Consider the following 12835-nt stretch of genomic DNA (forward strand, 5'->3'; position numbering starts at 1 on the left):
TCTGCGAACAGAGGACTGGATGTCGTGCAGGAGAAACAAAACACAAAGATTGTGAGAGGACTGTGTGAGATGGATTGTCAGGGGCATGTTCTTGTAAGCCGTGATGGTGAGTTCCCTAAGGGAATGGGGAGCCATTGAAGGCTATAGGCAGGGGGTGGCATGGTGAGCTGTGTCATTCCTAATGATCTCTCAGGCTGCTGTGTGGAGAATGAACAGGCGGTTGGTGGAGCGTGGTGGAGGGATGAGCCTAATTAGGAGATGTTGCAAGCATCCAGGTGCTGTGGCCTGGACCATCGTGGTAGCAGAGGTAGAAAGGTTCACATGGACTGGAGAGATGTTTGGGAGGTAGAATTAGTGAAAGTTGGTGCCTGGTAGAGGCAGTTTCTGTCTTAGACACTGGATGGAGGGAACCATTGGCTGAGATGGGGGCAATGATGAGCCAGGCTTTAGCTGTCTGACCTTCGAGGTACCCATGTGGAGGCAGTTGGTAGACAGATATAGATGACCAGAGCTCAGGAGAGAGGTCTGCTCTCTGAGTAGAGGTTGGGGAGTCAACAGCCCGGAAACAAACCAAAGCCATGGAAGGTTAGTGCTGGGTGCGACTGAGCCATGTCCCTCGGTTTCCTTGCTGTGGTTGGGGAGGGAGGTATTCCATTTTCTGCAAGGATTTTTGTGTATTCTGTGCCTATAAACTTGTCTGATCTTGTGAAAAGGTGTGTGTATGAGAGAGAGCAAGCACGTGCATGCATACTGGCACATCCCTAAGGATGTGGAAGGGGCCCCCCAGGAAGGAATTAGTTCCCCAGTCCATCATTCTCGGAGGAGGCAGATGCTGAGACAGGAGATGAAGGTGGAACCGCTGGGTCTGAGACTTGGGGCAGGACCCTCCTCCGTTTCCGGCTCCTCATTTCCTCTCCCATCTTCCCCACAAAGGCGTGGGACTTTCACAGGACCCGCCCTGCCCTTCCTACTTGCTCCGCTCAGACCTCACATACTTAACACGCTCTGATTGAGTGAGCCAGGCTTGGCTTTTGATAAACTAAATGGGAAAAACTAGAAAACCATTTCTGCTTTCAATTCTATTTTCATGGCTCTCCTGTTTCTACAGAGGGTCAAGAAGTCAGCTTTGAGATTCAGATGGCAGAGATGACATCTCTGTTTCAGGATGTACCTGACCTTTCCTTCCCTTGGGGAGGTGGGGAACCAAAGCCTAAAACAAAACAAAACAAAAACCTGACGAGAGGTAAGGGACAGGTAACAAGATTTGAGAGATTAAGGAGGCTGATAAGGCATATTAGTTCCACATTTGCAAAATATTATATCTCAGAACCCCTGACAAGGCTTCAAATGTCTTCTTTCCTCTCTGACCTTCCACTGCCCCATCCCAACATGCCAGAAAAACCCGCATCTTTATAAAGGTTCCTGACAAATGAGAACAGCCAGCTTTCAAGCCCCTGCCCCATGCCCCTCTCCCCACCAAGAGCCAGAGCCCTTCCGCCCCCTGCAGCTTGGACACCTGTGTTGGTTGGGCAGCTCTGACTCGAGCAGCTCCAGCTTCTGGAAGTGCAGATTGGGTCCTGCGTGCCTGGTTAAGCCCTGAGGTGTCCACTCCATCTCCCAGCCCTTTCACGACTCCTCCTGGGGTCTGAACCTTGGCTCTACCATTTACAAGTGACCCTTGGCAATTTCCCTAAAGCCCTGAGGCTGAGCTCCCTTACAGGTCAAGTGTGAATGGTGGTACCTCAGAGTCATATTCCACACGCATCTCACTCTCCCAGAGTTCACATTCACCTGAACCGTTTACACCACCTGGATAGACAGGGAGAGAGGAGACAGAGAGAGAGAGGGAGAGAGAGAGAGAGAGATCCAGCACGTGTGATTGTCTTCCAAGACTATACAACCCAGGGGAAGGCTGCAAAGGAAGAGGGAAGCTAAGTTACTCAGGGAGGTGAGCTGCTTTACCTTTGGTTTAATTCAGTCATTCATTGGGTATTTACTGAGTCCCTATAGGGGTGAACAAAACAGACAAAAGTTCCTGCATTTATGGAGCTCACATCCAAATGAGAATGAATGTTCAGGCTTAAAGGTACAATTCCTATTTTCCATACAACCTAGTGCCAACGACACGTGGCCTCTTCATTTGCTGGCGAGCAGCTCCAGTGCCTGATCTGAATGATGGAAGGGCTGGTCACGACTAATTCTGACCACAGGTGAGCCTCAGCTTCTGGATCGCATTTCGGTCCCCCTGTCCCCTGCACCCTCCCCTGGTTCTGAGTTGAGACTCCACTGTCCCGGTGTGTGGGGGTTGGGGGGCAGGGGGAGGGCATGGACTCAATGAAATGCTGTGTGCGGTGAGTGGGCACATCCTGGGTAGAGGGGGTGGGAGGAATGAGGGAGTGATCGCAGCCAGAGTACAGGATGGTGCCAGATAGCGCTTTGAGCTTTATTAGCGAGCCCACCCAGTGGCTGCTCAGCCAGCTCTTGGGAGCCCCTCAGAGAGCACAGTGTCTTGGCTGTGGACACCTTGCGAGCAGAGCTGTGAACGGGCTGAGGGGTCAGCTGCAGTCCACACCCGCGTCTTCATTGTGGTTGCAGTTGTGGGAGCCCCAATTGTTCTTGTTGCAGTTCCACAGGGTCGATTCTGACCCTCGACATGCAACATCGTCCAGCCAGATGGTCCCAGAGCCTAGATACAGGGAAAGCAAGAGGAGAGAGGAGCATGGGGTTAGGGGCCACGCAGCGTGGCCCGTCTGTCCTCAGGGGCTTCCACAGGGAGGGGGACCACCGATCTCTCCCGCACCCACCCAGGGCCACGGTGCTGACGGCTGGTCTGCTCCCACAATGACTCTGCCTCCCTTCTGCTTTCCATCCTTTGACAAAAGCCTCATCCAAACATTTCAGATGTAATCCAAGGTGGATTTGAAATCTCCTCTGAGGGATCTCCCTCTGTTCATCTCTTCCTCAAACCCCTTTGAAACTGGGCCAGTCCCCTGCTCTTAAGCATTCACACTTTCCTCAACCCCCCTTCCTTCTGATATATTGATTTAAATCAAGAGCTCAGAGGGATCACTGCATTATTTGCTTCCGGTGATTTACATGACTGTGTGACAATTGATATAGGCTTAATTTTTGTAAGGAAAATGTGTATTTTAAAGGAGTCTGATAAGCCAACTGCACTCAGATTAAAAAGCAGGTATGCACTTTGGCTGGGCTCGGGGGACAGGAGGTAAGGTCAGAGAGCATTCTGGGGTGGGAGCAGGAGAAACTGGCCAGGTCAGCTCTGTGCCCGAACAACTGGTCTCACTCAGCCTGGGGACTTAACTCCTTTGTGGAAAGTCTGAACCTTTTGCTGCCAGGCAGAGCTGAGTCTCCAGCAGCCCAGGGCATCTTTTCAGAACTGATTTTAGGAAGTCCCTGCTCTGACTCCTTTTCTCTTCCATTTGCACTTTCTTCTTCAAGATGATCACAGGGTGAGCTGCCCAGGTCCCCAGAGAGCTGGAATGAACACTGTGTTTCCCTGCCCTGCAGCTTTTCTCTATTCGCCCAGCTCCAGCTCCTCAGCCAGCCTTCAGAGAGCATCCTTCATAAACACCTTAGGACGCGTGGCCTTCTGGCTTCGACGCTGGATGGACAGTGACCCAACTAAGCCTTCGCTGTCCCTTCAGGGAAGAGAGTCGCCTTTCTCCTGGATGTAAACTGGGGGCCTTGAACTGATGAACTTTTCAGTGGCTTGAACCAATCCTTATCTTTTAACCCAAACACGCTGAGTCATTTGCAGCCCAAGGGTGCCAGCAGCCTACCAGGCGAGGGGCCCCGTGTCAGCGCCTCCAGGAAGGAGGCTCTTGATTGAGGGGCACTGATTCACTTACCGGCTGCCACACCAGAAATGGCTCTTCCGGAGGAGTAACCCATCATGCGGCAGAAGACCGTGGCATCTGAGTTGTCCCAGCCATCATCACAGATTGTCCCCCAGGCACCATTATAGAAAACTTCAGCCCGGCCTCGGTTGCTGGAGCCGATAATCCTGACAGACATCAGGGACTCGCCTGGGAGACAGAACACCCGTGGGAATGGTGAGGGAAGCAACCTAGGGCTTCATGTGGATGCAGACTCTGCCTTTTCATTTTGGAAAGTTCCAGGGTTAGGGGAAAGAAACGGGGACAGCACCCGCATGACCTGTGCAACTGGGTCTGCAGCACGAAGCCGTGGGAGCAGTTGCCTCTACAGCTGGCAAATCCAGCTTTGCATTGTAGAGAGAGGAGAAAGAAAAGTTGAGAAGAAAAGGAGGTGAAGAAAGAAGGGAAGAAGGAAGAGAGGCAGGATGGAAGGAAGGAAAACCTGCCCAGTGGCTCTCTGCCAGGGGCAGGCTTATTCCTGAGGCAGGCTTATTCCCAGACAAGCCCATCAGCTTTTCCCCCAAATGAGGCATCTGAGAACCAAGGCCCCTCTCCCTGACCACAGGCAGTTCTCCAGTACAGAATAGCCTCTAAAACACACAGGAAAGAGGGCAGAAAGGGCAGTTACCTTTTTGACCTTTTTGTCCCTTTTCTCCTTGCAGCCCAGAAGACCCTGTTATGAGGAGGAAAACCACACAATTTGATGGAAACCCAGCCAGGACCCCCTCACCCTCCTTGGCCAGCAGTGGGGAGGAGGGGTGGGGGGTCTGATTCTCCCCCTCCAGCTTTGCTGGTCACCTGGCATCATGGGGACTGGTTGTGCCAGGAGTCCCGATGGCTGAGCAAGAAGCCATGGGCCTGAGTCACAGCAGGAAGGATTGGAGTGAGATTCAAGAGGGACATTTTAAGAGACAGAGTGGGGAAGCCTCTGCTACGGTCAGTCACAGAAGCTGCGGGGTATCGGGGACCTGGCTGGTCGTGGCGCCAGTGCAGGGTCACCTGCCTGCTTCTCTGAGTGCCCAGCTGTGCCTCATTCACCTCTGCAGGCTCGGTGCCAAGGGCGGACCCAGCCCGGGGCTAGTCCACAGAGCCGCTAAACCTCTACCCTTCTGGTTCTGGACGCTCCCAACCCCTTGCCACAGGCCTCTCTTCAAGCCCTCACGTCAGAAACCAAGCCCTTACCTTTCGCTCCGGGCTGTCCCTTCTGGCCAGCTGGTCCGGGTTCACCCCTGAGGCCTACCAGGCCCGGGCTCCCCTTCTCTCCCTTCGCGCCCACGAGGCCTGGAGAGGAGCGAGACCCCCTTGGTCAGACGCTCTGCTTTCCAAGGCAGCCAAGGGCCTTGGCGTTTGATGAACGAGTTGTCCCTGACTACCAGGTTCCCCCCCACCCCCCGACCTCCCCCATGTCTGCGGGCTGTCTGGCTGCTCAGCCTGGGTTGGGGGCGGGGTGCTGCCCTGATGCCCCGCCTCCCAGGGTGGGAACACGCAGGTGAACAGGGCCAACAGAATTCCAGAGGTGGCCGGTCCTCCTCGGACGACGTCGCGTCTCCCATTCTGGGAGAATTTGCTAGGAAGTTTCTAGGCCTTAATTTCTCCTTCAGTAAGTTAGAATAGGAATAGCTGGCTCTGGAGGAAGAAAGACTGCTCAGGAAATACGTCCCAGGAGTCTTGCTTGCTTGGCGCTCATCAGGGTAGGGCGGGCAAAGAAGACTAGAAATTCTGTGTCAAGCGCGCAGGAGCCAACCACAGGCAAGGGCGGGGCCGAGGAGGACGGTAGAGTCCATGGGGAAGAGTAGCGGGAGGAGCAGGCTGAGAGGGTTGGTGGCCTTGGGGGGGGGGGGGTCAAAGGGAAGAGGGAGATGGACCAGAGCCACCAACCTGGGACCCAGAGAGGGTCACCCTGCTCCATTGCGGCTGCACTGCCTAAAGACACCACCAGGGGGCAGCTTTCCTGAACTTCTTTACCCGCTCAGCCCGCTCCCCTGTCTACTCCGCTCCCCAGGTTTCACCGGAGGAACCTGGATGCTCAGCCACAGCCTGGCGTTGGGCTGGGCCACTCTAGGGGAAGGTCACTACGGTTAAAAAGACCACTCTTGGAGCTCCAGACCTTCCAGTCATCGTGGTGAGAAATTAAAATAAAGCCGGCCCTTTACCTGGAACTCCCGAGTCTCCTTTTGTTCCCTTCTGTCCTTGAAGTCCTAAGATCAAAATACAAAAAAAAGGGGAGAAGATAATAAAACTTAGATATTAGACACTTTTAATCTTGGACAACCTCTACCTTTTGTCTGATTAATGCAGGCGGAAAGGTACATTGGTTCTCCAGGATTGTTTAAAGCCTCTTCAGCAGAGCATAAAAGGAGACAGACTGCAGATAAATGGGGACGCGTGTTGGGGTGAAATGGAAATGTATTGGATGAAAGTCTACGTTAGACAGACAGACAAACCCCGGACTCACTGGCTCGCCTTCCTTGTCCAGGAATAACCTGACTTGGTGTCTAAGTCCAATCCTTTTCCTCCCTGTTGCATTTTATTGGAAAAGAATTGAGAGAGGTTTTGAAAATAAAGTTATTTTTATTTCTAATGGACTGTAGAGGGGACTCAGTGGCCACCAGGAGCTTTGAGGGCCCTCACCCACAGTAGATATTCCATGGCGTTTATTGGTTTATTTCCTTGTGGCCCCCAGTATAGCAAAAGATTCTTGTGGCTAAAGGGTCTTCAGTCCAGAAAATGGAAACATAAGCACTGCAATCATTGGTGTGTGGAAGTTCCTTCTCTTCCTTCCTTCCTTGCTCCCTTTATTCACTAGTTTACATGGAAGGCCCACTGCTCCCAGCACCATGCTGGGTCACTGTGGGATAGCATTTGACTGGTTTAGCAACATCATGGTCTCTCAAATTTAGGTGCCAGTGTTGCTTTTATTTTAGAGAAAGAAGACTCTCCAAGACAAGAAATTGGGGAAGTGAAAGCACATTATTGACTGTCAAGCAACAGTGGCTGGAGGGTAAGGGCAGGAATGCGCTCACCACCATGCTGTTGTCTGGTGTCCTCCCCTGGCGCCAGCCCAGCCTTAACCAGAGACCCACCCATTTCATGACCACCAGAAACCACAAGGAACTCAGTTACTCTCATTGCCAATTGCCTGGGGGAAGTTCCTGCCTTCCCCCTTCAATTCCTGACTTTTCTGAGCACCTACTGCTTGCTGGTCAGTGCAGGGCGGGTGAGGGAGCCCAGCTGGCCTCTTCAGGATCCTTTCTTGGGGTAACAAGCAAGGAAGTCCTGCTCCCGGCAGCTGTTCAGATGGCCCACCGGGCGCTGCCTAGGGAGGAGGGGCAGAGGGCCGAGGAGCTGCTGCTGCGGGCCTGGGCACCGAGGGAGACAGGAAGCCCTGGAAAGATCTGAGAGGGCAACTAGCTCTGCCTCTCATTTTGGGGATGAGGAGAGGATTGAGGCTCGGAAAGCTTTTTCTAAAAGCTGGAGGGACCTTCAATGTCAGACCTTGGCAGGCAGGGCCCAGCTCATCCCCGGGCCATCAGTGTATACTTTGGTCTCTCTCGGAGACCCTCACCCCTTTGATACCCCAGAGAAACTTGATCAAGCCTGTGAACCCTGCTAGGATGTCAGATGTCGCCCACCATGCAGCCTTCTCTGGCCTCACCCATGGACCACGGACTCCCTCCCCAGGCAGCACGGTGGCTGGGGTCACATAGCCTGGGCTTGCGTCTGCCTCTGTGACCTTGAGCCTCTCCCTGAGCCTCTCCTTTCTCCTCCAAGTCTCCTGGCTGCCTCTGGAGGTGGTTGTGAGACTGAAATGAAGTCATCTGTGTCACGTACTGAGCCTTGTGTCTGGCAGGTGCTTGCTAATGGGTACACGGGGACCTTGCTTGCATGTGTCTGTCTTTGCTCTGTGGGGTGGGGTGAGGAGGAGTGCTTGGGACACTGGCGCTGGAGCCCCTGCATGAGCTCTGGGCAAGCCCCCCCCCCCCAAATATTTGCTGTTGACCTGAGGTCGCCCAGCAGAGGTGGCAATTCAGAAGTGGCATCTGAATTGCAGGTGTCAAGATTAGGGAGGAGGATCCACATTCAGAAACACGTCTTTGGTTGTTAAACTGAAAATAACGGTCCATATCTAGATTCTTGATCCTCTCTGTCACATCGTAGAGGGCGCCATATTGCACAAATCGCTGTCTTAAGAATCTGTCTCCAGAAGCAAGTTTCAGGGACCTTAGGCATGGTGACGTCCCCTTATTGCCCCCCTCCCAAAGAAGTGTCCCTCTTCAGCTGTCCTCAAAGCACCAAATAACAAACAGGAACTTATCCAGAGAGGAACCCTAAGGAAGCCCCTATTCACTAGGTCCTTGGTCCCAGTGGCCGGACCTTCTCCACTTCATTTCTTACACCCTTCCTCCAGCCGCTCACCTCCTGCTGCTGCCTGCACGTGGCTGGCACCATGCCAGGGGCTCTACATACATCTCCAGCTTCCCTGCAAGGTCATGCCATTTCCTTCGTTACAAAGAAGAAAGTCCACACTCAGAGACGCTAGGTGATTTATCCCAGGTCACACAGGAAGTTTGTGGTGAAGTTGGGGTGGGACCCAGGGTTGGCCTCCCACTGGGCACTGTGGTTGCCTGTGTTCCACCAGAATGCCAGCTCACTCCTTCCTGAAGTGTCAGTTGGTCTGTCCATCTGGTTCCAGAGACACTCTCAGCCAGCCTTCGCCCATCCCCTACTCTTAAAAATCAGTAATTAAACTAGAGTGAACGTCAGAATCCCCTGCACAGGGTTTGTTAAAAAACAACTTCCCAAGAGATGCTGATTCAGTGCATCAGGGAGGGGATCTGCATTTTTAACAAGTTCCCAGGTGCTGCTGCTGCTGCTGGACTGGGGGCCATGGTTTGAGTGCCCTAAACACATCTCACTCAGTTGTCAGGGACCAGCTCAGAGCCCGCCTTCTCCAAAAAGCCTTCCTGTCTCTGAGGAACTCCTGGCTCCTGCCCCATCTGAGCTCTTCCAGAACACATTGGCCCTTGATAAGATGCCTTCTGAGATGTCTTTGACAGGTGTTGGTTTTGTCTTCAAAACTCCCCTCTTCAAGGGGAGGAAACTGGAATTAGGTTTTGTGCAACTTGTCTCCAGGCCTCACTGGACTCTGAGATGGCTGTGCGTTAATCCAGGGACTAGTAATTAATTCACTATAAATCAAGGCAGCATCCTTGATCAGATCAGGGAAAATGAGAAATACCTGAAGACTACGATCTAGACGTGCATGTTGTAAATCTGCACTGGAAGGAAACGAGTGCTGGGTTTGTCCTCTTAACCACAAGCAAACCGGGATTCCCTGGGTATCACAGACTGATCAAGCTGCAAGGGCCCAAAATATTTATTTGCAAGGTGCTTATTTAGAGAAATAATTTTTCTTCCAAGAAAATAGTTTAGTTAGAAAGCAAATGCCTTCCTTTTCAGCTGGTGTTCTGCCTAAAATCTTAGAAGGCCATTGTTTGGAGGGAAAATTGCCTGTTTCAAACCCAGAGTACTGGCAAGTTGGCAGGGACCTGGATATGACTCTAGACCTCTCCTCACACAGGAGGAAACCGAGGCCCCGGGAGGTCAAGTACTGACAATCCACCATCGCCTAGCTAGTTGGCAGCAAGTCCAAGTTGATGCTCGGGTTCCCTGACTCTAATTTATCGTGGAAATTTCCAGGATACTAGGAGACTTCCTTAAAGACCATCCTGACTTACAGACTAAATGCAGCAAATTTAGGATTAATTTAATAACTAACAAACTGAGCTGTGTGGCAAGAAGTAAGATGAAAAGCTGGGACCCAAAATTGGGATGCATGTGGACTTCTGCAGATGTCTCTACAAAACTTAGAGGAGATGAGGAAAACTCTAAGTGGCAATTTAATAATATGAGTTGGTAGAATTGAATAAACTCTTGGGCTAACTCAGTACTTAAGACATGGGAATGGAATTACCTGAGAAATTATGTTCAAGATATAGGCTTGATTGCTATTACGGATTATTCATTGTTGCTTATCTGTAAAGTAAAAAGCCTTAACATACAGATGAGAAATTAGATTTCAAGTTATTTGCACTTTGGCTTAGCCTCAAGAGAAAAAGAAAAGGACAGAAAATTCTGATTCTTGTTCTATTTTAGACATAAAGGCTGTTAAGACGCAGAATTTCTGATCAGACTGGTGTCTTGGGGCTTAAATGTTTTGGCTGCCTCTAACATCATTTCGTGAGGTAGGAATGGTGGCAAGAGAAATGCCAAGTTGAAGCGAGCCCTTCCTCACTTTCAAACAAGCTTTACTTTTCAAAAAGGCTAAGGGATTTAGATGTAAAATTAGTTTTGTATTTTTGCAGATATTCTTTTTTCAAAATCAAATGATTTTGCAGTCATTTGAAAGATCAAAGGTTAGAAAAAAACCCAAGTGTTGAGGGTTTGATAAACCCTGTTTTGTGAATAGTGAAGGGAACTTCCACCATTAGAGAAAGTTCCGCTGGGTGATAATGCTTTACTTAAATAAACTATACAGTCTATCTTCCCAAAAGAATGGAAGGAGTCTCCTCTTCACCGTCTTTAATCAGAGATGGTTCTTCTTTCTCGAGGGGTGTGAACAAGGGGAAGCATTCCCCCAGAATGGGGTGGAGTGTGGCTCCTGAGTGTTCACGACTGCAGGAAGATTTGGTGACTCAGTCGGGGTTTAGTCTACGGCAGGGGAGGGAGGTGCTGGCAATTCTGATTTCTCGAGTCCTACACTCTATGTTATTCTATACAACGAAACTTAGAAAAACGCAATTTTGGAATCAGACTTTGAGATTAACTCCTGGATTCAGTGTATATTAATTATGAGACTCTAGGGGAAGCTTTGACCCCCTGGGAGCCTTCGCTTCCTTAGCTGTAAGGTAGGGGTGATGAAACTCAGGCATGCGGGGCAATGAACTAAGACCATGGGAGTCAGGTCCCAAGCCCAGTGCCTGGCCTAGAGGCCTCATTAATAATAAAAAGACGTCTTACTTTTTTGGTAATTTATGCACAATAACAAGATCCAGCTATTTACCTGGGTTAAGCTAATGCACAGTAGTTTCTCTGTTTTCACCCCATGCAGACAGACAGTCTCTTTCGAGATTCATGATTTTATTCACAAAATGGGAAATGCATCAGCTTGAAAAACTGGCTTGATATGATCAAAACTGGAATGAACACCATAATATCTCTAGTTTGGGGAATACCAAAATCCTGACATGGAAAATTAACTTCCATAATGAGAAGATCTGCCTTTCACTTACCACCCACCCTTCCTTCTCCCACTTCGGAAATCCGACCTCTCCAAAAGTTCATTAGCCTATGACTTCGGGATGATAAACAGCCCTGGCTATGACCAGCCAGATTAGGGTCCTATGGAAATGCCCTCCTGAGATGTCCGCATGGACCATCTGCTGCTTGATCAAGACAAGCCTTTGGATTTGAGTGGGAAATCTATGCACCTTGAAATAAGTTGTGATCATCACATGCCCCAGATTGAAAAATATAATTCACCACGTTTACTTGGGCAGCCAGAATTAAGGAATAACCCTTAGAGTTTGCCTGATTGATGGAGATTCCCATCCAAGTGCTCAACAGATATGCAGAGACTCGAGAATGGACTTCAAATGATTCCCAGACTGTGGACCAAAGGGCTCTGTGCTTAAATGGGGGTGGGGTCTTGGGCAGACAACGAAGAGCCATAACAGGGCCTGAGAGCTTCGTGCTTCCTTCTAAGAGTGGGAGAAGCTGCTGCAGCTTCTGCTCTGACCCTTCCTGGACTAGGATGGAGGGAGGTGTCACCCATCAGAGTGCCCTGATAGGGGTGGGGACACTCAGGCTGCCTGGGGAGGAAGGAAGCATGATAGAGTATCATGGATGCTGCCCCAAGCTCTGGACCAGCCAGGCCTGGATTCCAACCTTGGTTGCATCTCTTACTGCAAAGTAATGCTAACCAGAGTGCTTATCCCATTGGGTTGTCATGAAAATGCTCATTGGCGGGAGCTGCTCTTATGCAAACCCTCCCAAGATGCAGATTGCAGTTAAGATTCCCCACCCTCAGACAGTGGGAGACACGGGCAAGGGGCTTGAGGAGCGGGCACAGTGCCCGTTGTGGGTAAAATCATGTTTTATCCCCAATACCCTTGCTTAGTCAAGAGTCATTAATCTGGCAATGGTGGGGGGTGAGGCAGAAGGACTCCCAGTTTGTAACTGAGGGAGAAAAGCATCACCTGCATGAAGCCAAGAAGAAAACTCAGGGGCAAGACAGCCTTAGGCCTTGGAGCCAGAGACCCTAACATCTGGGCTCAGGGAAGATGGAAGTGTAAGGTGGGAAAGAGGCAGCCAGCCAGTCAGGGCCACCTGAACACCACATCAAGATGGAGCCTTTCCGGAAAGCAAGGCCTTGCTGGTGGCCTTCAGGTGGCATCTATATGGCATCAGGCATTGGAGCCCCTGCCTGCACTGACCCACCACCAGTGAAAAGGAAATCAGCTTCGAGACTGGATGGATTGGAAGGACAGTGGGTGTAGGAGCTGTGCCGTGTCTCCTGATAACCTTCAGGGAAATCCCTAAAGGTCAAAGTCCCAGAGTCCAAGGCTCAGGAAGTGGCCCTGCCCACCTCTCTTCCCAGAGGTCCTGATCCTGAGCCTCCACCACGTCCCAAACCTGGACTCCAGGGACATCAACCCACAGAGCCCTCCCTCACTCCTTTGTGACTTCACCTGCTCTGTTCCCTCTCTCCCAGATTTGCCTTTCCCTCTCCACACGGCCAAGCTGTACTCATCCTCCAAGACCCAGATCTAGCTCTTCCATCACTCCTGCACTGGTCTACCTTTTTCCTACCCCCACCAGGGGCCACTGTGAACTTGAAGCATTTAACGGAGTTAATTCACATTTGTTTAAGGAATTGA

General features: G+C 50.9%; 1 protein-coding gene and 1 long non-coding RNA gene across 2 annotated transcripts in view; one reads left to right on the forward strand and one right to left on the reverse strand.

The window, feature by feature from the left end:
• Positions 1-4062, forward strand: LOC116663569. The gene is made up of 3 exons (XR_004319760.1): positions 1-106; positions 2116-2210; positions 3460-4062. It is a non-coding gene; the product is annotated as an uncharacterized LOC116663569 (long non-coding RNA).
• Positions 2420-12835, reverse strand: part of MARCO (macrophage receptor with collagenous structure) — a 27153-nt gene continuing 16737 nt past the window's right edge. The window contains exons 9-13 of the mRNA XM_014565017.2: positions 6050-6094; positions 5079-5177; positions 4525-4569; positions 3870-4046; positions 2420-2686 (exon numbers count right to left, since the gene is read on the reverse strand). Coding sequence (XP_014420503.2) covers positions 2556-2686; positions 3870-4046; positions 4525-4569; positions 5079-5177; positions 6050-6094 — 497 coding nt within the window. The 3' untranslated portion in view covers positions 2420-2555. The remainder of the gene's footprint in view (positions 2687-3869; positions 4047-4524; positions 4570-5078; positions 5178-6049; positions 6095-12835) is intronic.

Source organism: Camelus ferus, chromosome 5 (genome assembly GCF_009834535.1).
Source record: "Camelus ferus isolate YT-003-E chromosome 5, BCGSAC_Cfer_1.0, whole genome shotgun sequence".
In the NCBI taxonomy this organism is placed as follows: domain Eukaryota; kingdom Metazoa; phylum Chordata; class Mammalia; order Artiodactyla; family Camelidae; genus Camelus; species Camelus ferus.